Genomic DNA, 25017 nt, shown 5'->3' on the forward strand with positions numbered 1-25017 from the left:
ATTTTATGCGCTCCCTCATTTTTCGGTCTCCATATTGTTCCAAGGCCATTTTCTTCCTTTAATCATTCCGCTTCATTGTCATTTAATTTGTTTTTAATTGTGAACAAGCCATCACTGGCTGATGAGTCATTCAATTAGTTTTGTCTCAGTCTGTCCTCTGGGACCCGTGTTTTACTCCCTAATTGAGTTGGCAAAGAGTACTGCGAGAAATCTTACCTCATACGAGTTGAACACGAGCGAGTGAACAGAGACCCTTAAACCAAATCAAATATTTGCCTCTTAAAACTTTCCTTCCGTGTCTTTAATTGGCTTCTCATTGTTTTTATTTATAATAAGTCTAGCACATATATGGCGCTGTGCTGATTTGGGAACATCATTACAGTCTGCATCCTTCCCATGTAAAATTTCACTTTGAAATAACCTTGTCTCTAAGTGTGCAATGTGTCCATTGGCCTAGATGTTTTTCATGATGTCATTCGATTCAGGAAACAAACAATTATACATTTGGCAAACACTTTTATCCAAATTGACATACAGTGCATTTATGGTAGGCTATACATTTTTGTGGTATACAATTAAACCACCCTTTGAGGGTTGGTATCCCCTCAAGCTATCAGCACACACCCCCCCCCCCCCCCCCACCCCCAATCAGCACAGCTCCATATATGTGCCATTGCTAGTAACTTTGTATTAGCACCTAATATTGCAATTGCTAGGAACTTTGTATAAGCACTTAATGTATTGCTCTTTTATGACATATCGCTTTAGTGCTCCCCGAACTCTTTGTAAGTCGCTTTGGATAAAAGCATCTAATAAATGACTAAATGTAAATCCCAGATACCTACCTTTTCAGTTTGATGGACTTGTCGTTTTGTTTTAAGACTTGTCGATGTGGTTTCTGACTTGTTATTTTGTTTCCAGAAATGTTGTTGTGTTTTATGATTTGCTATTTAGTTTTTAGATTTGCTATTGTATTTTCAGATTTGTCATATTGATTTGGGGTTTTTATTTTGCTTTTAAATTTGTTTTTAGATTTGCACTTTCCGGCCACTGTAAGAAACACTTAAAGAGGCAGTCCGGAAAACACCATATATAAATACTATATACGTAAAGCCTTGCCATCATGTTTGGGAAATAAGTCCGTAAATTTTAGTAAAATCACAGGCTTCACTTATCCCATGCGAGTGCATCACATGAAATACATATGTGGGGAGGTAATATCTAAACCACACAAGGTCCACGGATAATAATAATCCTGTGTAAATAGAGCATAAGATACATTTATCATAATGAACATAACAAAAAGAGAAAGAACAACCAATGAGACGGTGTACACGTCTGTAACACAACAAGTGTGCTACGGTTTTTGTGTTATCTATTGAAATATTCAAATGTCTTTCCGGTTCTGTTCAGAAGAAATAAATCCATGTCTGCCAATATTAATTCTTGTTTTCGCACAGGTCCTATCACATTCCCATTTTCTTTGTAAACTCTCATCAGTTCGTATTTCTTGGTTTTCACAACAGACGAATCCCCAGATGCCAGCGCAGCACTGCTTCGTGTTTAAAAGTAAAAGTACTAAACGGCGACATAAATAATACATAAAGTTTACAAGAAAAAAATATTTGTACAATGCTACCCCTGTCACCCACATGCGTGCTAGCAGCCCGATCCTCTTCGTTCTGTTCACCAATGTGACGAAATTAAGCATAGACAAAAGACACCAAATAAGGATTTCCGGAAAAAGACCCGATAGGGAAATTACAAACCATTATTACAAGCTTTCCGTGGTGAATCCAGCAAGGGTAGGGACACAGTTTAAAACACCGTTCTTTCATGTACTTGCTCAATCAATGGTTTTAGTTCATGTTTACTCAAAATAACTTACAGACCGCCACTTTAAGATTCAAGAAAAATGTTGCTCTAGAAAGGATCTTATTCTGACCCAGATTGTGTGATATATTTTAGCTTGCCGTTATATCAGACTAGCAGAACTGTTTTGTAAAATGCAAATGATCCAGAAATGAGATTGTAAACTAGTTTGCATGAGTAAGCCCTTTCTAAGACTCCAGTCTTGTAATATTAAAATGCATATCTGACTAATTATTATGTTATGTTCCAGATATGAATGCACACTGGTTTAAAGGCTACATGCACATGATATCTCTTTGTTGATTTGATCTCTAATGGTATGTTAATTGAGCACATTTAACCCTGGGCGAGATCTGGTGCGCTGAGATAGTTGTGTGCCAAGAGATGAATCAAAAGGGCATGTATATTTATGCTGGGTACACCATGAAAACACAAAGGAGTGAAAATACTAAAAACCGTGCAATGCTTTTAAATAAAGGTTATTCAAGCTTTATTGATATTCTCAAGTTAAGCATAATTTTGAGTTTTTGCATACTATTAACGAGGATTAATAAACATATTTTCGTATGTTTGTGCTGCTAATTTACCAAGGTAATAAAGGGGTTTTGCTGGAATAGTTTTGTTTTATATGTCACAAAAAAGTATGATGAATAATATAAATAAATATAAAATATTTTGCAGATAAAGTTATTCACAGTAACCTATATTAATGTAAACATAATATTAATGTTCATAAATGTTTATTAACCAATTTGTCGTAAAAAATCCTATTGGTTGAATAAGCCTTGTCTTATTTAATGCTATTATTTAGCTGCTTCATTTTAATTCTCGAAGTTGCTAAATAAAGAATGGGGATGAAGATCAATATAGCTCAACAAAGACTGTAGTTTACCTCAGTAAACTGCCATATTTTAGATTTACTGCCATCTTTTGGTCTGAATAAGAAGTGCTAGTTTGCTTTTGTGTTATTATAAGTCTAACTAGGCCTTTAGTCTATCTAGTCAACATACGTCAACGTGAAATAAGTATCTAAAAGTATGTTTTAATATTACTTATTTAATCTAATAATTAAAATATACAAATTATTCAAACATTCAAAAAAGTATGGAATAATAATTGCATTGTTATTATGAAAAGTAAAACATATTTGTATTATTTTTAACCAACTACAAATATCTAATAATTATAAAATTCAATATCGGATTTTATAGAATAAATAATTTCATTGTATTATTAAATGTAAAAAAATATTTGTATTATTTGTAAACATTGTGATTATTATAAAAGGTAAGCATTCTCTTTTAGTGCATGTAGGCAGCCAAATGTCTTGTGCGCATGCGCGCTGTACACCGGAAACGCTTCCAAACAAAGAGGAAGCGCTTGTGTGATTTAAAGGGGACCGTATTCATTCATGTCGATGTGTTAAGTTCCTCTTAAAATGAAAATCTTGAAGTAAGAATCTAGGAATCAAAGGCAAATCAATAAAACGAAGGTACATTTTAATTTCATTTACAAAACCCTGTTGTTTTCTTGCCACGAGATTGCACCTGCAACATAGCGCTGTTAAGATTAGCACGTAAGCTAATTCCACGTTGATAAACAAAGCGACACGTAAACACGGACACGAGAGAATTATTCCAGTTAATGTTCTATCGGCAAATAATGTCGTTTTCGGGACACTTTTTAAAAAAACTTTATTTTCTAATATGTTTTATTTTGTTTTTGGCTGCTTAGCAAAGGGTTACCTATTGTTATGATTATTCTCAGTGTTAGACCAACGTTTGCTTGTCCAGTGCAACTCAGTTCACATCCGCATTTTAGCTTAAAATATGCCTGAATGCCTTTTTAAGGCGTAATCACTGTTTTCTTCCTTTTTTAGAAATCACCCCTGGTGTGCAGAATGGAATCTATATGTTCAGTCTTTGCTTAGGCCAAGCAGTAAGGACATTCTCCACATCATCCCTCCCAGTTCTTTGTAGGTTAACTTTATTACGCCATCAACATCTCCACTGCTCTAGGACTGTTATATTTAGTTGGGGCTTTCCCTCTAGCCCCAGTGGCATCTCTTTCTGTGTGCCACAAACACGCCGATTTACTCTCGGCTCTGGTTCACATTTCCACACTTCCTGGCCAAATAAGCTGCAAAGGAATCAGCCAGAGATGGCAGAGCAAAGATTCTGTGTAGAATATGCAAAACGTGGCACAGCGGGCTGCAAGAAATGCAAAGACAAGATCGTAAAGGGGGTGGTCCGTATTGGCAAGATAGTGCCGAACCCGTTCAGCGAGTCTGCTGGAGAAATGAAAGAGTGGTACCATGTGAAATGTATGTTTGAGAAGCTAGAGAGAGCTCGTGCCACCACAAAGAAAATCGAAGACATCACCGAACTGGAGGGATGGGAGGAGCTTCAGGATGAGGATAAAGAACTTATCAATAAACACGTTTCAGGTATTTGGGTTCTGTGCACAGGGTTGTGTTTGTTTGGTGGGCATTAATCATTATTGCAGACCCTGCTTGTGTCTAAAAGCTTCTCTTCTCTATCAGAATTGGTAGCCAAAACCAATGCAAGTCCGAAGAAAAAAGTGCAAGCCAAGTTAAAGAACAGCGCACAGCCGTCAGGACCACTAGCTGACCCAACTGTTAATGCCCCTCGCAAATTTTCAGGCTTCACAGGTACAACACTTGGGTGATCTTTACATTACCGTTTATAGAAATGAAGTAGCCATGTGTGTTTGTGTTGCACCCTGATGATTCGGTTACACATGTGATCTATCATTTTGTGTATGATGTCTGCCAACGAAAGAAAACCGTATCGGTTCACATTACTATTCTGTGTATGTCAATAGCTACCAAGGCTGGTTCCTCTTCCTCCAGTCCTGGGCCATCACCAGCAAAACCCTCTCAGGGCAGTGCTTTATCAGCTAAGCTATGTGACTCCAATCATAAAGACTGCTTACTGCGAGAGTTCCGCAAACTGTGTGCCTTAGTGGCAGAGAAGTCAAGTTACAATGCAAAAACTGAGATTATCAGGGATTTCTTGACAAAAGGCTCTGGTGGAGGTAAGCATGCGTCTAAGATGTCATATAACCTCTGCCTAATGTCAAGAAAAACAAAGCGTGTTGAGGAAAATAAAACGTGTTTTGCTGGTTCTGTCTCCTCTTTACAGATAAGTTTAGAGGCGATCTGTACCTGACAGTGAAGCTGCTTCTCCCAGGAGCGGTGAAGAATGTCTACAACCTCAATGACAAACAAATTGTCAAGCTTTTCAGCCGCATATTGAATTGCAGTCAAGATGAAATGGTGCAAGATCTGGAACAGGTTTGTTGGATTATTTATTATAACAGTGAATGGAACGTTTACAGTATTTGGTTGTTCATGTCTTCATATACTTACAGTATATCATTTTCACATTTCAAGTTATATGAAGCAACATTAGTTAGTGTTATGAGATAACGCACATTGACAATAAACAATAGTGTAAGTATAAATTTGGCAAAAATCTTCACTGTTCATATATAATGCCGAAAGGTCCAGTGTATGAAATTTAGTGGCGAGGTTGCGAATTGCAGCCAGAGGCTCACTCCACCCCTCCCTTTTAAAGCACAACGGCAGCTGACACAGAACTAAGATGTCGCCGCGTTTTTGCTTCTTTGCTGAAGGAGATATATTTCCAAAACACGCTCCGTAGAGCAGTTTGTCCTTTTAGGGCTACTGTAGAAACAACATGGCGAATTCCATGTAATGGACCAGTGGTGTATGTAGATAGAATTAGCTCATTCTAAGGTAATAAAAACACAACGCTTCATTATTTAAGGTCTTTAAAGATTTGACTATAACTATGTCTTCAGATGTGTTTAGAGTAGTTCCTTCATAAGTATGTGTGTTTTATCTGTTTCACATAGGGAGATGTTTCAGAGACTGTGCGGATGTTTTTTGAGGCCAGCAAATCTTTCCCCCCATCAACCAAAAGCCTTCTGACCCTTCAGGAAGTGGAAGCTTCACTGAATCGTCTTGCCCAGCTCACCAAGGAAGATGATCAGCAGGCAGAACTACAAGATATTGCCAAAAAGTCAGTAAAATGTTGTGTGGCTGACAATGAATCCATCTTTTAATCTTTTTGCAGCCCTTATTCATAATTTATTTCATGAACCATGTGTGTACGCACTGTGCTTTTTCTTTATTTAATGTCATCTGCGTTGATTGATACCCAGATGCACCGGAAATGACCTGAAGTGTTACATCCGTATGGTCAAACATGATCTGAAAATAAACTCTGGTGCTAAGCATGTGTAAGTGATGCTATACTGGACAAATTCTTATATACTGAAACAACCTGTTTCTTGGTTCTTAACGTATGTAACTTTTCTCCATTCAGCCTGGATGCTGTAGATCCCAATGCTTATGATGCCTTTAAAGCCTCTCGTAACCTTGGAGATGTAATTGACAGGGTACTAAAGAACTACCAAGATGCCGCCAACGGGACAGGGCCTAGAAAGATCCTTAGTGTGGAGGCGTCTCTGATGACACCTGTACAGCCAATGCTGGTCTGTAGCCTTACTGCTCGCTTACACATTCAGCGGTTACAGATGTGTTAAAGATTCTAGACATATCAACCAGACACTGCCCAACATAGCTGTTATGTTACTTTTCTTGATGATTAACGGGAACATCTCGGAACCAGCGATTTTCAATATGTGCATTTCGAAACATGGCTCATGGACTTTTAAAAATAATTTGTATGTTTCTTGCAGGCGGAGGCGTGTAAATCCATCGAGTATGCCATGAAGAAGTGTCCCAATGGCATGTACTCCGAGATCAAGTATGATGGTGAACGCGTGCAGGTCCATAAGAACGGAGATCACTTCAGTTACTTCAGTCGTAGTCTCAAACCAGTACTCCCACACAAGGTCAGAAGCTCTAGCAACAGTTCACAATTTTATTGAAGTGCTGTTAAGACCGTCAACATGTGCTTTGAAATGAATTCAAACTAATGTTCAGTTTTCTCCGACAGGTTGCTCATTTTAAAGACTTCATACCGCAGGCGTTTCCTGGTGGAAACAGCATGATTCTTGATGCTGAAGTTCTTCTTATTGACACGAAGACTAGTAAACCTCTACCTTTTGGAACTCTTGGCGTACACAAGGTAAGTTGTAGACTATGGTGGTGTTCACAATTCTTTGAGAAATATTGCACCCAAAAATAACATGCGATCACAGATGTATAAAACCAACTTTATAATCTTTAGTTAAAAATGTTATTTTTGATTTAAAATGTTGAATTTCCAAAAAGCACATACATCAATCATAAAAGTAATCCATGAATGAGTGTAAATTTTTACAGAATATTTATTTTTGGGTGAAGACTTTGATAGTTCTTATGAAAACTAGACCGTATCAATAGCGATATCCTGTGGTCAGACATTTTCATATACTGACCTCAACAGAAATGTAAAATTTTCTAGCATCTGTATATTTAGTGTCTACTTTTACAATTTTCACTTTTTTCTTTACATTATAAAGCATTTATCATCATTATTCTACTATATTTCAGAAATAAATGTTAAAAATGTTTTTATACCATTAACAAATAATAAAAATCAACATGCATTTATGAAACTGGAGTTGTTTATCTCTGAAAACATACAGATACTTCAGAATGTACTTAAGTGCTGTCCATCTCTAGACCTCAAAATTCTCTTAAAAATATAGTTTCTTAAATAACTGTGCTAGTTTTGTTTCTAATAATATTAGGAAACGCCATTTGTCATTGGCAGTTCAAAAGACTAAAACTGCACAAAAGTTAAGTTCGAATTTGCAAAACCCGATGGCTTGATCCATTTCTGAGAGGTTTTTTAAGAATGAAGCAGGAAGTGTTAGATGACCGGTATGTGCTATTACATTGTCCGATGAGAAAATGTATTACTTTGTCACAGTAGCGTTTTAAAGGTTAGTATGGTGGAGTGATACAACACAGGAAAGCCGTCACAGCCGTCTTTATCTCTGGTCCAATCAGATTTTAGGACCGCGACTAACTGTGTTTCCTACTGACTGTCATCATTAAGTGATGTACTATTTACAGGCAATGAGTTTGTTTTTGTTTTTTTACAGAAAGCCGCTTTCCAGGATGCTCAAGTGGGTCTTTTTGTGTTTGACTGCATTTATTTTAATGGCGAAAGCCTAATGGACAAGTGAGTCATGCTCAAACATGCATTTCCCTAAATGTTTCTAAAAGTTAGTACAGATTTAGAGGACAATCATTTATTAATATTAAAGCTCAGTTGATCATTAAGTTCTTCATGTTTCTGTACAGACCTCTCAGTAAGAGAAGAAAGTTTCTTGATGAAAATATGGTGGAAGTTCCAAACAGGATTCTGTTCTCAGAAATGAAGCATGTTACGGTCAGTGCTCCTCTGCTAATTTCATCCTCTCCCCATTACTCTCATTATATGCAAGTGTCCTCAATATTCAAGTATGTTTGATAATGTGTAGGCAGGGAAAGTTAATAAATGAACTGGAAAACTTTTCTCAAGGTGGATGTTTTTAGAAACGCATGTCATATTTGTTTGTGTTCCAACAGAGAGCTGCTGATTTGGCAGAAATGATCACACGTGTCATCCGAGAGGGACTGGAGGGATTGGTTCTGAAAGATGTCAAGGTACAGCACTACGGAGTTTGGATTAACCTAGCAGACTGTACAGTACTGTATATACGGTGCACTGCATACTATATCTAAAACCATAAACAAGACAAAAACCGTGCATGTTTGTTACAAATCCAAAAAAGTATTGTATAAAATGACTTAAAATTTTTAAAAGTCTGATTAAATTTAGTCTCAAAAAAGAGGTGGTAAAGATATGTATTGTTAGATGTTGGTTCATTCATCACTGATAAACATTGCAGTGTGTGATTCAGTATTCTGTGCACCAGATATTATATTAAGTCCAATCCTTTTATTGTAGATCAAACAGCTTATGGGTTTTATTGTTTTTTTCAGGGCCATTATGAGCCAGGAAAGCGTCACTGGTTAAAAGTAAAGAAGGATTATCTGAATGAAGGAGCGATGGCAGATACCGCTGATCTTGTGGTGCTTGGAGCCTTCTATGGCAAAGGCTCCAATGGTCTGTACTAACAGCCCTTAGTTTCAGCTCGATCCGAAGCATCTTTAGCTCAGCTCTAGTTTTGAAATGTTTTTGTGTGCCAAACAGGTGGAATTATGTCCAGTTTTCTCATGGGCTGCTATGACCCAGAATCCAAGAAGTGGTGCACCGTGACCAAGTGTTCTGGAGGCTATGATGACGCAACCTTATCCAGACTGCAGAAAGAGCTTGATGTTATCAAAATCGGCAAAGTAAATCTCAAGACTTAATCTGTGGTCTTTCTGTGCATCGGTTTCTTGTATGGGTTTTATAAAGTTGCATTTCGTATTGTAAAACTCATTTTTTAATTTATTTTTTATTTCACTAACACAGGATCCAAGCAAGATACCAGGGTGGTTGAAGATTGTCAAGAACTATTATCCAGACTTTATTATCCGAGATCCACAAGTAAGATTTAGCCGATCCTCTTTCTATTACGATTTAGGGGATGCATCAAACTGATGTGCATGTAATGTGAAATGAGGTCAATGAAATTCTGGTAGAGATATGTAATGGAAAAGGCAATGAAGGAATGTAATTAGCTCTTTGTTAAATAAATGTGGTAAATAGACCTTACAACACTTAAGTTTGTAATGAACTGCATACAGAAAAACTGAGTCTGTGATCATTTGCGCAGTAAATGTTGTGTAAAATGATAGGGATATATGCTTGTGTGTGCTTTCAGAAAGCACCAGTTTGGGAAATCACAGGAGCAGAGTTTTCTAAATCAGAAATGCACACAGCGGACGGCATATCCATCCGCTTCCCCCGCTGCACGCGGATGCGAGATGACAAAGACTGGAAAACCGCCACTAATCTTAAGCAGCTCAAGGTACGCTTGAGTGAAAAACAACTGCATTTTTTATTTATTTTGTACACTTTTTATTAATGCTTGCTGTCAGGTTCTTGTTATTTTGTGATAGTCAATCAAATTCTTTATCTTTACATGTAGGATCTGTATCGCATCTCCAAGGAGAACTGTGATTTTGAGGTGACAGCCGGTCCATCTAAAACCGGCCAAAATGACAAGAACTCAGGGGGTGAGAGCGGAGGCAGCTCTCCCTCAACATCTTCCACTGGAGCTTCTACTGTTAACAAACCCAGTGAGTAATGAGCATTTGTCGTTTTGTTCGATCTGTTCTTTTGTTGAATCTTGAACATTTAATCCCAAATGTTTGTTGTTCTAAACTTAGGGATGAATAAGTGATTTTTCCATTTTTGTAATGCTTTAATCGTTTAATTTGGTTAGAAAACGGTCATACCCCCAAAGCGAAAATGGTGAAATCCGAACCACACTCACCGGCAGTTAAGAGGACACTACCGCCTGAAAAACATCATGCAAAGAAGGTTTGTTCTCACTTAATTTGATGACCATAGCATTCCCTCATATCCTTTCAAAGTTCGGTTCAGTTTTTTGTCACCTGTTGTCTCTCCCTCTCCTCAAACCCTGACATCTTGTTTCACTGCAGATAAAAACGGAAGCGGTTCACAGCAATGGACAAGGCAAACTCAACACATCAATTCAAACATCCGACCTAAAGAATGAAAAGGTTTGCTTTACTTTGTTTTGGATATTTGTACTTCATTTCTGCAATCTGATCGAAAACACTAAAATACCTTTGCATGTTTCTCTGCAGACTTTACTGGAAATTTTCACAGGGGTGAAGCTCTACCTTCCCGAGTCGGTTCATGACTTTGCTAAGCTCCGACGCTACTTCTTAGCGTATGACGGAGATTTAGTGCCAGAGTTTGACTCGCGATCAGCCACTCACACGCTGACAGAGCCACAGCAGGACAGTCAAAGCCAGAAAGTCACTTCCAACTGGATCTGGGAATGTATACGCAAGAGAAGAGTGGTTCCTCCCTGTTGAACTCGATGAAGAGGATACTTCACGTAGGCTAGCGTGAAGCTCAGGCATTTTCTCCTGTAGTGACGGTGCTAAGAGAACAGTAAACTTGATACCCAGTACTCACAACTACAGCAATAATGCTGCTAAGACAGACTGGGTTTAATGAACTTTTTTCTAATTTGTTTATCACGTTTTCATTAACGGCTTTACCATATTGTGGTATTGCACACAGCGTGTTAGAAAACTGCTGTCTACAAGGTTTTCAGATTTGTTTTTGACCGTTGTTTACCAGCTATGAAACTCTCATATTTATGATTTTTAGACTTTCCGGTTTCACCGCTTGATAAGCATGATTGTCATTTTTTAAAGTCATGATGCAGCCACATAACAAAAATGTTTTTTCTTAGGTTTCCACTTGTGTACAAGATAAGTGATTGGCAGTGAAATAATGATGCCAATGAAGTATGATTGTGAAATTGATAATTGTGTTGAATACAAATACCAGTAATGGTAGTCATGTATAATTTCAACAATCATTCTCATTAAAACTAGTCTTTAATGCACAAAGGAAGTTGACTTGTGCCTGCTTTTAGCCAGGCTAGCACACTACAAGAGATCTACAGTTTATGAAGACCATTCCTACATATGTTAAAAACGGCATCTGTTTTTATCCAGTCATGGTGATGGATAACTGTGGTGTCAATTTTACTGAAATGTTACTCATTGTTCCGTTAAAGCAAGTCCGAAATGATCAAGATGCTAACAATATGTAAACTTTAACAAAGATGTGATAATACTGACAGAAGAATCATTTTGTTCATTCAAAGACAAAAGACCTCGAGTTAAAAAACTGAAACAATTTAATCTAGCAACACAAACTGACACACAGTTCAACTTTGAAAAAATAAAAATTTACATCAACAAATACTCATATTTTACAGTCTTTCCAAAATCAACCATTAGTATTGTCTCTCAGAACAAAGGGTAGTCATTTCTTATCCAAATGAAAAAATACTGTCATGGTTAACTGCTTTCTAGTTTACGCTTTCCTGATTCGGAGTTCCTCTCTTCAGACCAGTTGCAAAGATCAAACTCTTCTACTAAATGACAAGGCTGTAATAAAACAAACCGTGTAAGTTTGAGTAATATTTTAGTGAGATTTTTATCGGATAAATCTCGAGTATACAAACCTGTCGTGATGATTTGGTCAGTGTTGCGGTTCGTAAGCTAGAAGATGAAACCCCTGGTTTCTCCACTCTCTGCAGGAGTACACGTGTGCGAGGAACGTGGCTCCACGACAGTCCAAGTCCAGCTTTCAAACATCCATTTCCATCCTGGGTCACGTGATTTGTCACCTTTTAGTGACAAGATTTTATTAAATTCTGGAGAGGAGAGTTCCCACATCTTTTGCCCGGTGAACATGCCTACTTCCTAGTCGGTGGTAGTGGTTAAAGATGGGGTAACACACGCAGTTTCTGCCAGTCTCATATTAATCTTGAGTACCTATACAGTAGTATTGCATGCGTCGTGTCTTCGAAGAGCGATACAGCTGTACGATTATTTCCAGATGTCCAAGCAATCAAGTCTGTGGGGGCAGTACATGTAGGCCCCCTCAGGCCACCTCGTGGTTACGCTACAGGCTGGGGGAGTGTGTCAAGTACAGAAATATTACGTCATGCGTCCAACTTGTTTTTTATCAAGTTGACCATGTTAAGCATGAGAAGCCAGCATGTTGAACATTGTATAGAAGTCAGAATGCATGAAATAGCATGTTACCCGATCTTTAACCAATATATTGCTGTTCTTGGCCACCAAATTCGAACAAAGCAGCAGAAATGTAACCCTACAAGTCCTCCTTTTCATATACATTTTATTTCTGGTAAGTTAATTCCATAATAAGAAAAAATGGAACGGGTTATACCAGTACAGCAATGTTGAAGTCTTTTGCAATCATCTTCAACTCTCCAGCAACTTGCATCAGCAGGGACATACCTGAAGCAAAGTACCAGCACTGTGATGGATTCTAATTAGCAATGAAATATTAGAAATGTATTGCGCAATCCTGCAAAACGATACCTTCATTCTGCTTTCCTCCGAGCATGGAAGAGAGCACAGCAGAGACTGAATCCACCATCACAGCTTTGACTGAACCACCTCCAACAGATGCCTAAGGCACATACAAGAATTTTACAACGAACAAGCATTTTACAACTTGCACCAATGAACTAGAAAAACAATTCTTACCTGTTGAAGGCCGTTAAATCGTATATGTTGAAGACATGCAAGCAAGGAGAAGACATCGAATGCTCTGAAGACCTTGATTTTTTGAAGAGCCTCCATCTGTACATGTAGATGCAAATATGTAATTTTCGTATGAATGCTCCAGACAGAAAAAACTTTGTAATCGCAAAATCGTTTTTTATATTCGTTAAAGAAAATGAAAGTAGTGCCTGTCTTTGCATAACTTGCTACAGAATTGTATGTTTTATACTTTAAATCTTTACTGCCATAATGTTTCAGTGCTTTCATGAGAATGAACCAACCGGATTATATTTGCATATGTGTAACAGTGAACTAAAAATTCCAGAAAGGAATGTGATCACCTGCTCCTCCATATTTGAAGTCCTGGTTTGCAGCATCTGCAGCAGCCGGTTCGCACACATACCGCCCTTCGTGTCGATGTAAAAAACACACTGTTTCAGCCGGTGCGGTATATTAACAGCAACACTGAAACACACCTACAAAGCCAACAAGAGACATACAGAACGATTCTGTTACTGATCACACACTCTGGAAAGTAATACTCCTAACTAAGAGAGTCCGAGTAAATCTAAAGGTTACCTGCGTTTTCCCACTGCCCGGACTTCCCGTGAGCTCTGTTATTTCCCCTGTGTACAGCCCAGAGTCTAACAGCTTATCCAAACTGAAGACAAGACAACACAATGTTATATAAAATGCAATATACATGTGCATATTGAATAGAAATGCGTGTGCTGGTGGAAACCTGGGACTGCCTGTGGACAGAATTGCTGTGGAGCTCAACAGCTCTTGATAAAGATCCGCTCCAGAGACGGGGAAAGCAGTGTACTGAGCTAAAAGTACACGACGAACAACTACCAGAGCCTGTAAAATAGCACAGCGTGTGTGATGGAGAATGGTTTACAAAAGTGAGGCCTGAATAAGTGATGCACATAAAAACGAATGTCACATACCTTGTAGGACAGTGAACACTTTTGCGCAAGTTCCTCTGGGTTGCATGACACAAAGTCTTCAACTGAAATTATTATAAAGATGTATTACTTTAAAGGGACAGTTCACCCGAAAATGAAAATTCTGTCTTTGTTTACTCATCCTCAAGTTGTTCCAAATCTGTTTCAAATGTCTTTGTTCTGATGAACACTGTGAAATATATCTGGAAGAATGCTTGTAACCAAACAGTTCATGGCCACCATTGACTACCATAAGACAGAAGTTGCTGTTGTTGTTCTTTTGAAAAAAAAATATATATTTTAAAGTACACAAGCAAACCGTGTAATTTTACCTACTATGGTAGTCAATGGTGGCCAAGAACAATTTGGTTACAACCTAATTCCAAATATCTGTGTCTAGGTGTAGGGATGTAACGATTCACCGGGAGGTTGAAAATCGATTATAATATGTGAAGATTCATATCGGTCGAGACGTGAAGAGTCACAGTTCGTGTGTTGAACAGCAGGGGCCGCTGTTATTTTCTGTGGATATGCTGGTATTTCTTTAAGAAGTAAAAATTACATACAAAGTCTTATTTTGATTAATATCATTTTTACTGTAGAATGTAGTTATTTGAGAGAAAATACAACAATGTGCAACATTAGAGTAATAATAAAAGGCAAGTAAATCAAATTAAACTAAATAAGAAAATCGCGAATGAAATCGTATCGTGAGATCAGAATCGTGAATCGCATCGCGAGCTGAGTGAATCGTTACATCTTGGTGCATTTATGCGCTATTCTGTGCCATTTTGTAGTATTCATAGTGTGAACAGCGCGTTCACATTGAACGTTATTTAAAAAGAAGTGCACTTTAAGCAGTTTGCTCATTTTAAATGTGGTATCGCGATATCCCACAGCCTACTCTTTAATCTTCACCTCATAACGATTCTTTTGACATGTTCAACCCCAAATGACTTTGTATGGACTTAAACGACTTAAACTATGCTGAGTTACACAGTAACATATATCTGACATTAAAAGTCAACACCTGTTTTGATGTCCTCTGAATGTAAAGCGTTGATGAAATCCTCAGTTAATCCCGGGCAGATACCTTCTCTCAACACCACCATGACTCCCTAACCTGAATTGGACAACACAACCTTCATAACGTGACGTTACTACCGATATCGAAATATTAAAATATCTTACCAAAGGCCGCTTTTTAATACATTTTAACACGTAACATGACGAAAACTAACTATCGAGCTTCCCTCCACACGTTGATCGTGATCGACAGGTGCGCGGTCCAATCGCAGCGTTCGTCGTGTTACGTGAGCCAATGGCAGCCGTCCCTCCGCACACGCAGATCCGCCTCACGTGATCTGGGCGTGAGTGGAGCAGTGAAAGTAACGCGATTGGCTGCTTCCTGTTCCTAAACACAGACATCTGGAGTCGCAGGTAGACATCCGCACACCGTTTCCGTCACTTACAGACGCGAAGGAAAAGTAGATGGTGTTTTGAAGACTTAAGTGCACCTGCGAATGATGGGAAGGAGTCCCGTGGACTGCCGTACCGCCGTCAGCTGTGTGTTTGTCGCTCGGGCCCGCTAGCCTCTGCTCGAGTCTGTTAGCTTTAGCCGCCCGCAGCTGTCGTGCGCACTTGCAGAAGAAAAATGGTGAGTTCGAGAATCGAGATCTCCACTTTCATTGAGTTTGATGGATGATATGCAAGTGTTCCGGTTGGCGAAGTGCGCTGTTTTGATCGAATAATGACATGTAGCTTTTTGATACAATGGGATAGTGAAGGAACGTTCTGAGCTTGTGGCTAACACTGTGCTGTCAGATTGTCTCGAATCGTAGTGATTGTCTACATAGTCACGATTTGCGTAGTCTTGCTCGTATCCAGAAATTGCGGTTTATATCATTATGTTGCGTCATCTGGTAGCTCGATCTGTTATAATCACGAAGAGGTCTGGCTGATGTTAAAGTCCGTGGAGACAAATGTACCTGGTGTGCCAGCAATCCCCCCTACAAGTGTCGTCATTTGATTTCTATTTACATTGTACAGGCAAGCATCAACATTCATTGTGGAAGATATTATATGACAGATGGAAAAGCACAAGCTGCTCTATGTACAATGCCACTCTTTTGCTTATGTGCAAGTAGCCTCATTGTAAGGAAGGTGATGATTTACTCAATGGCCTTCATTTATTATAATCCGTGTGATTGTCATTTCACTGTTATTTGTTTGGGTCAATGATCCAGCTGTACAGAAGAGCCTTAGCGTATTCAGGCATAGCTTTGCCTCTTTATCCCTTTTGTGCCAACTCATCCAACTTTAGTGTTTACTCTAGTCATGGTTTGTTTGCGGCGTATGTTTGACAGGTTTCACCACACCCGAACTGTTTTCTGGGTGTCTGGTTGATGTACACGTGAATGCACTGGACCTTTGTTTACACTTTTGCATTAATAAAAGTTGAAATAATATTGGAACTATCAACCCACTTCGTCTGTGCCACTGATTTGGCGTGACACACACAACAAACAACTACTAACATCTGACTTCGACTGTGACACGTAACCACATACCTGATCGTTGTAAAGCAGGTTGTGCGACTGCATATTTTAACACTTTTTCCGAGACAAAACGACCGATGCAAATATTTATTTGGATCCAGATGCAAGTGTCTGGCGTACTTTTGTGCATTATAAGCATAAGAATCAGAAATCACATTATTTATTCGGAATTCAATTTTACAATAATGCGTAAATCGTATGATTTACAGATAAATAACGGCAAGATGATGTATAGAAAACACGTTTTTAGATTTAGATTTCCTCTCTGGTTGCACACAACAGCAAGCAATGGTGATGAAGTGAAAATACTTAAGTTCAGTACTTAAGTATTTTTTGGGAGTATCTGTACTGTCCTTAAGTCTTTATATTTCTGCAGACTTTTACTCCACTACATTTCTTGAACAAAATGTATACATTTCCCCTAAACATGTTTGTTACTACAAAATAAAATCATAGAAACAGAACAGAAAGTCGGCAATCATTGGTTAATTCTCAATGTGCAATTGCAAAAAGGTGCTCTCTGCGGTTCATTTCAATGTTTTAATGTGCTGTTTGGTTTAAAGATAAACAAATTATCAAATGACTGGGTTGTTACTGTAAGGAAAATGCTAGAAAAGAAATAAGTTAGAGCCAGACAGATTTGTTCTGATTTTGTTCGCTTCGAGGGATAATATTGGAGGTGGGAGGGAACTATCCTTTTATAAAGTAAAGTTATAAAGATGTGGATTCTGAAGTTATATTTTGATAGTTTAGCAATTTGGCGACATGTTCCAGATAAAACTGAGCTTGAGACTGAAACTTTCTTTGAAGAAAGTAAATTTTTTATCATTATGCTAAAGAATTAACATTTTTATCAACAATGTTTTCTTGAATTTCCCTTTAAATACTTAAGTAGATGTAATATTAAAAGTACTTTTGATACTTGATTAAAAATCTTAAAGTAACAGATAGATATTGTACTTAAGTCATATTCTAAAACGCTACTTTCACATTGTTTTTTTTCTGGCAAGATATTTGTACTTTTAATCAAGTATTGTTTTTAGGTACTTTATACATCACTGACAGCAAGCGAAGAGCTCACCCAGTGTAGACTGATTCACAAGCGGATGTCTGCGACATTCAGTGGTGTACAGTATGAATCAGATCCTAGTGTTGATGTAAGGGTGAGGCAATGTTTTCCTCTTGCTGCAGGTGTTGCTGTTGAATCCGCTGGAGAATCTGAAGACTTACATAAGCAGCCGTCCTCCACTGGTCATTTTTATGGTCAGCGTCAGTGCCGTGGCCATCGCTTTCCTCACCATTGGATACTTTTTTAAGATCAAGGAAATCAAATCACCAGAGATGACAGAGGTACGACGTAACATTGTTTTTAGGTGTATGATGCAGGGACAATGAAATCTACTTCAAAACTTAACTTGATAGTGACCTCAAAAATAAAAGGTCTGTCATGTTGTGTATTCAGGTGTCTTCTAATGTCAATGGGATAAAAATGAGTGATCATCAAAATGTTACACATTAAAAAACACATTATAGATCCAGATTATGTTCGTCATCTATTTTTAAACTAGTTTTTTATGTTGTAACATGTGGTTAAGAAAATGATGACAGAATGAGTTAATAATTTGAGTTTTTATCACACAAAAAAGGGACGCTGTTTCTTTTAAAATGCTTCATGTATACGGTAAATGTCTGGCTGTAACTCACTACTGTGGTCAGAGTGCATTGTTTCGGCTGTGTTCAACATTGCATTTAATATTTTGTCAGGATTGGAACACCTTCCTTTTGCGTTTCAACGAGCTTGATGTTTGCATCTCTGAAAATGAGACGCTTAAGCACAGCTTGAACGAATCCACCACACTAGAGAGCACAGTGACGAGTAGTCAGGCGCGATCCAGCACCCAATCGCCGCCCCTCCTGGAGGACCCAGGGCCAATCAACATCTCTGTACCCATCACGTTGACCCTAGATCCGCTGAGGCCATTTGGAGGATATTCACGTAATATTACCCACCTTTACGCCAGTGTTCTTGGCCAGCAGGTTGGACTTACTGGTATGTAAAGTGTGCAAGTAGTAAATACTAAATGTGTAATTCTGTTTTGTGGGTGTTTTTCACAAAGGCTCAATCCTAATGTGCAAATTGTGTTTTTCCAGACTTTCAAATTCTTTTCATGGTTTTGAAACAAGTGTTCTGTTGTGCAAAAGGTTTTTGCAAATATATGCTCTGGTACCAGCGGAGAGCTGTTGCCGTTTAGTTTTTTCGCTGTGCTGAACGCAGTCCAGTTAAAACAATGGTTCGTTGTGTGGAAGGGATAACATGACAGACTGAATACCTTCTAGATATCACTTGCATGCACATGTAAGGTATCTTTGTGTTGCCAGTATACGCTGACTGTATGTGGGTATTTGTATAATTAAAGGAAGAGAGGCCCATGAAGAGATGAACATCACTTTTACTCTACCAGTGGCCTGGAACGCAGATGACTGTGTTCTTCATGGCCATTGTGAACAGGTGGTCTTCAGCACCTGTATGACCATCACAGCAGCCAGTAATGTCTTCCCAGTCACAGTGTAAGTGTCTGTTGGTAACGCTGTGCGTTTAGCTTCATAAGTATTCTCTGGTAAGAAAGGACGTTAGTATAATGCTGCGTTCACACCAAACGCAAATTAAGCGGTTTGAGGTAGTAATTTACATACAAATTACAATGTAAAGACGCAACTTGCTCCGGTCATCACAAATGGTGAGATAGACGTGTGTTCCCGGCAATCGGGCCACCCGATATTTGAATATTTCATCTCGACCAAGAAACTTGCGTGAAGAGCTCATTGACACATACTGTTTGACATGTTTTTCGCAAATCATTCCTGCGAGTAATAAAGGACAAGGAACACGATGCTTGCGTTTGGTGTAAACCGCATACGAGTGTTGCATGACCAATATGTCCTCAAACTTTAATCTGAATAGAGTTATTATAGTATACATGAAGTAGACATGCAAAATAGGGTTATATAGCTAGATGCAGCGTTTTTAAAAAAGCCTAATTTGAGTTTCCATTCAGGTCTTGTTTTTAAATTCTCTCCAGGCAACCTCCTCACTGTGTGCCAGAGACATACAGTAATGCCACGTCATGGTACAAAATCTTCACCACGGCACGAGACTCGGACACCAAGTACACGCAGGACTACAACCCATTCTGGTGTTACAAAGGTGCCATTGGGAAGGTGTATCATGCATTGAACCCCAAGCTCACCGTCATCGTTCCAGATGTGAGTGTTGCAGTGTTTCTTAGTAAACATGGCTGAATGATTAAATGTCTGTGTAGAGCCTACAGCGGAACATTGATTGAAAATTTGGAAATGTAGTTTTTACCTGTCCTCTAGATTTGATATATTTTTGTAGTTCTTACCTTGGAGTAGAATATGAGGGCATGTTGCTATTTTACTTTTCAACAATGTCTTTAATACAAAGACAGATACGTTGGTTTACAAAGCTTTCATAACGTAACACTTTGATCTCTTTTCTGACAGGACGATCGCTCTCTCATTAATCTGCACCTCATGCACACCAGCTACTTCCTGTTTGTTATGGTCATCACCATGTTCTGCTATGCAGTCATCAAGGGCAGGCCTGGAAAAGTTCGACAGAACAATTCTGAGTTTTTTCCTGAAAAGGTAAGACTGTGTGGAAGTAAAACTGCAGAGATAATCTGTCTGCCAGTTAAAATATAACAGAGGCTGTTGCACAAGTTGTGTAGTTCTAAACTCTGTTCCTACGACAAAATCATCAGCGATACAAGAACAGTTTTGGAAATTGCATAAATTGTAGCTTGTGAAGCTACTCATAACATAGCACGCATATGGTTGTACCACAAGCTATGAACAAAAATTAAGAGTAAAAATGCTTTTGTTAATCATTCTATTGTTATTCTGTGCAATGCGTTTCAGTTTTCTTTTGCTGGAAAACCTGCAATATTTCAAACTCAGACAAGATACATACATGCTACTGAAAAACTGTAGTTCGGTTAGTAACATTGCTCCTTTTAGCTAGTTTTTCTCAATAGACACAAGGACTGATGTCATCCAGTTCACTACAATCAAGTTGCATTCTAAAAATGCTGTTTTTCCCACAGGTGGCCTTGTCAGCGGGATAAAATGGGGTCAGAGGTGAACGTCTGAGCTGAAGCATATCGGAAAGTTGTGAGAAACTACATGTTGCCTACTGAACCCAGGAGAAGGGTGCAAAAAAAACCTGAATGAATTTCTCTTGCAATGTTGGGTCTCTCCAACCAAAGACTTTTAAGTGCCTGTATCTACTGTGTAAATAATAATAGGACTCTTAAATTCAGTGAAAAAATAACAGTCTGCCTGAGCCCCCCCCTGCACCCTACGGCATCCTGTAAATGTTCAGTATATCCAGTATTGAGAGAGGACAGTGATTGACTAAAGATGTTAGGATAGGCAATATGCCTTCAGTAAATTAACCCATATTTAATTTCTGTGCTTTTGACTTTTTGATCACAGAAAATTTGACCCCACTTCCAATTTGATTTCTTAGGGAAGTCATGACCTTGTTGTGTTTGCCTTGTCATTCCTTGGTCATAATTGACACATAGGTGTTTATAGCAGATCGTGCGTGGCAGATGTGTGGAGCTCTTCCATGGGCCGTGGTCAGGTTCCTGGCGTGATCTTGGACGAGTTACACTAAAGATAACAGCAGGCATCCACATGGCGTGTTTCTTTTATCATTGGACCGTTTCTGCTTCCTTGACTCCTTTACTGGTTTGATGTTTTACTGTGAACGTGACTGTCTGAAAGAAATGCCTCAACCGAATTTAATGCAGTGCTCTGTAAATTCCTCATTGCTTAAGACAAACACGACAGGGCGATCCGTGCATTCCATGTCTTAAAACCTCTGCGTTAGCGAGTCGAGGTCGAATTTTTGTTCTTGGAGCGACAGATTGGTTTGTTGTCTGTGTGAGAAATCTGAAATGATCATCTTGCTAAACCCAGCTTAGATCTCGTTTCTCGACACCGTTTGACTGAATGTATTTGTAAAAAGTAAAGAAAATTAACAGCATGATGCAGCATCGGTGATCTGAAATAATCTCATGTACATTTAACATCCAAGTAAAAAAACATGTAAATCATTATTGTAGATATTAAACTTTTTGTATTCAACCTAGTTTTGTTTTGTACAAAAGGTTGTACCTTTGCTTTAGCCATTTCTCAACCATCTTGTTTTCCTGATTTTTGCATTATTGTGGCTGTTTGCTTAATTTTATTTTTAAGCAACACCTCTGTTTTCTTCAAACCGTGCAATATCTGTCTCCTTGCCTTCATCGGACCTAATTTATTGAAATGTTTACCCTTTTGCCAACCAACTTATCGAAAACATAAATGGTGTAGGAAGAAATGTATGCCAAATGTTGCCCGTGCATTCGTTCTCTCCGTTGTTGCATTTTCTGCCCTTCAGTGCATTCTAAAACCTGTCATACAAGTGTACATACATATATTTACAGATAAAAAGAGTATTTGTTATTACTCTGGGATTCATGTTGTATATGATTTGAGCTTTTACTTCGCTTATGATCATTGGCAAGCCCAATTTCCCATCATGCCTCAATCTATGAAACTGCATTGGTTGTTGTCCTTCACCATCGCTACTTTCTGCATTCATTACAGCCCATAATAAATGCATCCAACCACGAATGTGCCTTTGCACTAGTCAAGCTGTGTCACCCATACCGTACGTAGCTTATTCAGTTATATCAAGATGACTCTATACTCATATTTTCTTCCCATTTCATGTCTTAAACTCAAGGCAAAATTTAGTTATAGCGGGATTCAGTGCTTTCGATGTAAGAGTGAGGATGGAACAAGAAGTCTACAGCACTTTCATTTATTTACTTTCAGACCTTGTACAATAGATTTTTAACTGCCGTGGGATCAACACGAAGTATTTGGAAACCATCGTAGAAAAGCAATATCTTGCATTTGAGGTGTTTTTATTAGTTCACTTTAACGATTAGCCCTGAAGTCATTAGCTTTTAGATTTATGTAACAAATTTTAGATCGTATTCATGCCCTTCTGGCTGCAGAATGAGCGTTTCTGAAACCATACCGTACACGCTTCATAACCGCAGCTGATGAATAATAACATCGAACTTTAAAGTTGGCCTTTTAGTGTAACTGGAGGACAATAAAAAAATGACTGAATTCAGCTGCTGAGGGATGCTCAGATCATATTGATCTTTCACCTTGGTTTTCCTTTGGGCTTGTAGGAATTGAAGTGTATCTGTAAGATGTAGAAGGTGCTCTCCCCATCCGAGCTTGCGGCTCTCTGGTTCCTCTGTGTTTGGAAAGAGGTGTTACGAACTCCTTATCATGATAATGCATGATCGTAAATGTTCAACCTGCTGACCTGTTTGTATGAGGACAATCCCTCTGTTTATGTTATGTTTGTAAGATATTGTAGGCACATGCTTTGCTGAATAAAATCTGAGATAACAGGAAGTGTTTGGTCTTCTTAAAGAACCATTTGCATTTAAGTATTTAGCAGACACTTTTTTTCCAAAGCCACTTCATCCTGGGATGGTCAGAAATCATCACCAGTATATGTTTATTCATGACACCTATAATATAATATTTGATTATTTAATACAGATTATGGTTATTAATACAACACTTTACTTCTGTTACTGGAAAATGGTAAGCAAAGCATTCCTGGATTGCTGGAAAGAGAAATTATGTTTGAAATGTAAGTGGTTGGTTTTGTAGGGGGCATAACAGATGTCCTCCTTTCTGTTTAGGGCCATCTGGTCATAACTAATTGTATTTTCTGTCAATAACGGATTCGATTGTTCTGCAGTCAGCTTACCTGAGCAACAAGAGCCTGACAGTTTAGTATTCATATGATTTTCTCAGATGCTTAAAGTTTTTAAGCTATTTGTTAAACAATTTTGATTTATTGTTATAACTGTATGTATGTACAGTATTCAATTACATTTAGATTTATATAACAATAAATATATTGTATATTAAATGCCCTCTCATTTTGAATAAAAGTGTCTGCTAAATGAATAAATGTAAATATTCAGATTTTATCTATGTACTGCTTTAGTAAATATGTATATGATAAATTAGCGCGTATTCGTTAAACTTTATTTAATATATTGTCGCTGTCCTTCCGAAACCTTCGATGTCCAAATTTGCAACACTTTAAATGATTAAACACTTTGTTATAAAACATGAGAAACACTTTTTAATACGTTTATATTGGTCAGATATTTGCAAAATCCAGTGAAAAACATAAAGGGTGATTAATAATAGTTATTTGTGGTTTCAGAAGGACAGCAGTGATATTAAACCTAAAATCAGACTTTATATATGTACATATTAAAACATTTAAAGCTACAGAGATTAAAACTATATGGTTTAAAGATGTTCTCAGATGATGTGACTCCCTTTTAATTTTGAAGATTAGGTCATCCCTCAGCAGAAGCACAGTGCCACTGTCTGCATGGCTCAGATGTGAGGTTTACCCCGAAATCCTGAACAGACAGGAAAATACACTTTAGTGTTGTTAAACACCTAAGGGATTAGACCAGTTGAGTGGTTGCATAGCCTAGTGTTTTTCCTTTGAGTATGTGTGTGTGTTTTCCCTGTAACACAGCATTTTTATCACAAGCTTTTGTTGCTATGATACCCAGGAGAGGTGGACTGGCCTCTATAGGCAGCTTGTAAGCAATACTCTGTCATGTCCAGAGAGCCTGCTGTGCTTCAGTTGTGTGAGAGAGAGGCATTGTTAACCAACAATATTTTAATTAATTAAAATATAAATTTGAGCTCTAACAAAAACAGCTCTTCAAATTTGAAAGAGTTTGTGTTTGCTTTTGCTGAGTCTGTCAGTCTGCTGTAATTTTTACACATTCAAATCAGGTAATTGAAAGTGACTTGTTTAAATGTAGTAGTACAAACTGCTCAAAGGTTTTTGTTAAGTACAATATATGTGAGTAATCCACTTGAGCCCTGATAAACACACACATGTCATCTGAAAGTTATCTGCACTTCCTATTTTCCTATGCGTGTGTGTACAGGTTGACAGTTACATTTTATCGCGAAATGTCATAGTAAAATATACGACAACCAAGTATTGTAATTTTTTTGTTTTGTGTTTTCTTACTTTAATACCAGTGGGGCCCATTTTCATGGTCTCGCCTAGGGCCCCACAAGCAGGCCCTGCTCTTGTACATCTGTATTGTTGTTGTAAGTGGCTGCCTCTTTTAACATTTTCCAGTCTGTGCACTGAAAGAAGTCCTGTGGTGTTGAGGTCGGGTTGTCCGGCCATGCTGGGGATGGAAAATATTATTATTAACTTGAGATTGTCCTCGAATCAAAT

General features: G+C 38.2%; 3 protein-coding genes across 6 annotated transcripts; 2 read left to right on the plus strand and 1 right to left on the minus strand.

Annotated features, from left to right (window-relative positions):
* Nucleotides 1–3223: 3223 nt before the first annotated feature.
* lig3 (ligase III, DNA, ATP-dependent) lies at nucleotides 3224–11772 on the plus strand. Its single transcript, XM_079479155.1, has 21 exons — nucleotides 3224–3364; nucleotides 3752–4318; nucleotides 4415–4543; nucleotides 4717–4929; nucleotides 5037–5188; nucleotides 5773–5939; nucleotides 6082–6159; nucleotides 6246–6414; nucleotides 6622–6777; nucleotides 6882–7013; nucleotides 7978–8057; nucleotides 8180–8267; nucleotides 8447–8524; nucleotides 8864–8987; nucleotides 9075–9217; nucleotides 9339–9413; nucleotides 9691–9837; nucleotides 9958–10108; nucleotides 10255–10352; nucleotides 10475–10555; nucleotides 10643–11772. The coding sequence occupies exons 2-21, from the start codon at nucleotides 3784–3786 to the stop codon at nucleotides 10874–10876; spliced, it is 3030 nt and encodes a 1009-aa protein (XP_079335281.1). The 5' UTR covers nucleotides 3224–3364; nucleotides 3752–3783; the 3' UTR covers nucleotides 10877–11772.
* rad51d (RAD51 paralog D) lies at nucleotides 11394–15486 on the minus strand. 3 transcript variants are annotated; one of them, XM_079479169.1, is made up of 11 exons: nucleotides 15256–15486; nucleotides 15095–15187; nucleotides 14068–14129; nucleotides 13860–13978; nucleotides 13697–13778; nucleotides 13459–13593; nucleotides 13100–13195; nucleotides 12932–13022; nucleotides 12777–12847; nucleotides 12046–12210; nucleotides 11394–11968 (listed from the first exon to the last, which is right to left on the minus strand). In XM_079479169.1, the coding sequence occupies exons 2-11, from the start codon at nucleotides 15174–15176 to the stop codon at nucleotides 11879–11881; spliced, it is 993 nt and encodes a 330-aa protein (XP_079335295.1). In that variant the 5' UTR covers nucleotides 15177–15187; nucleotides 15256–15486; the 3' UTR covers nucleotides 11394–11878. The 3 variants fall into 3 exon arrangements, with proteins under 3 accessions (XP_079335295.1, XP_079335293.1, XP_079335294.1); XM_079479167.1 differs by having other exon boundaries at nucleotides 11700–11968; nucleotides 13697–13978; nucleotides 15256–15358; XM_079479168.1 differs by having other exon boundaries at nucleotides 11700–11968; nucleotides 13697–13978; nucleotides 15095–15334.
* Nucleotides 15431–23131, plus strand: tmem248 (transmembrane protein 248). 2 transcript variants are annotated; one of them, XM_079479196.1, is made up of 8 exons: nucleotides 15435–15721; nucleotides 17814–17972; nucleotides 18387–18672; nucleotides 19040–19190; nucleotides 19703–19886; nucleotides 20148–20291; nucleotides 20565–20640; nucleotides 20750–23131. In XM_079479196.1, the coding sequence occupies exons 1-7, from the start codon at nucleotides 15719–15721 to the stop codon at nucleotides 20634–20636; spliced, it is 999 nt and encodes a 332-aa protein (XP_079335322.1). In that variant the 5' UTR covers nucleotides 15435–15718; the 3' UTR covers nucleotides 20637–20640; nucleotides 20750–23131. The 2 variants fall into 2 exon arrangements, with proteins under 2 accessions (XP_079335323.1, XP_079335322.1); XM_079479197.1 differs by lacking the exon at nucleotides 20565–20640 and having other exon boundaries at nucleotides 15431–15721; nucleotides 20750–23130.
* The last annotated feature ends 1886 nt before the right edge of the window (nucleotides 23132–25017 follow it).

This window comes from Barbatula barbatula, assembly GCF_947034865.1.
Source record: "Barbatula barbatula genome assembly, chromosome: 2".
NCBI classification, from domain to species: domain Eukaryota; kingdom Metazoa; phylum Chordata; class Actinopteri; order Cypriniformes; family Nemacheilidae; genus Barbatula; species Barbatula barbatula.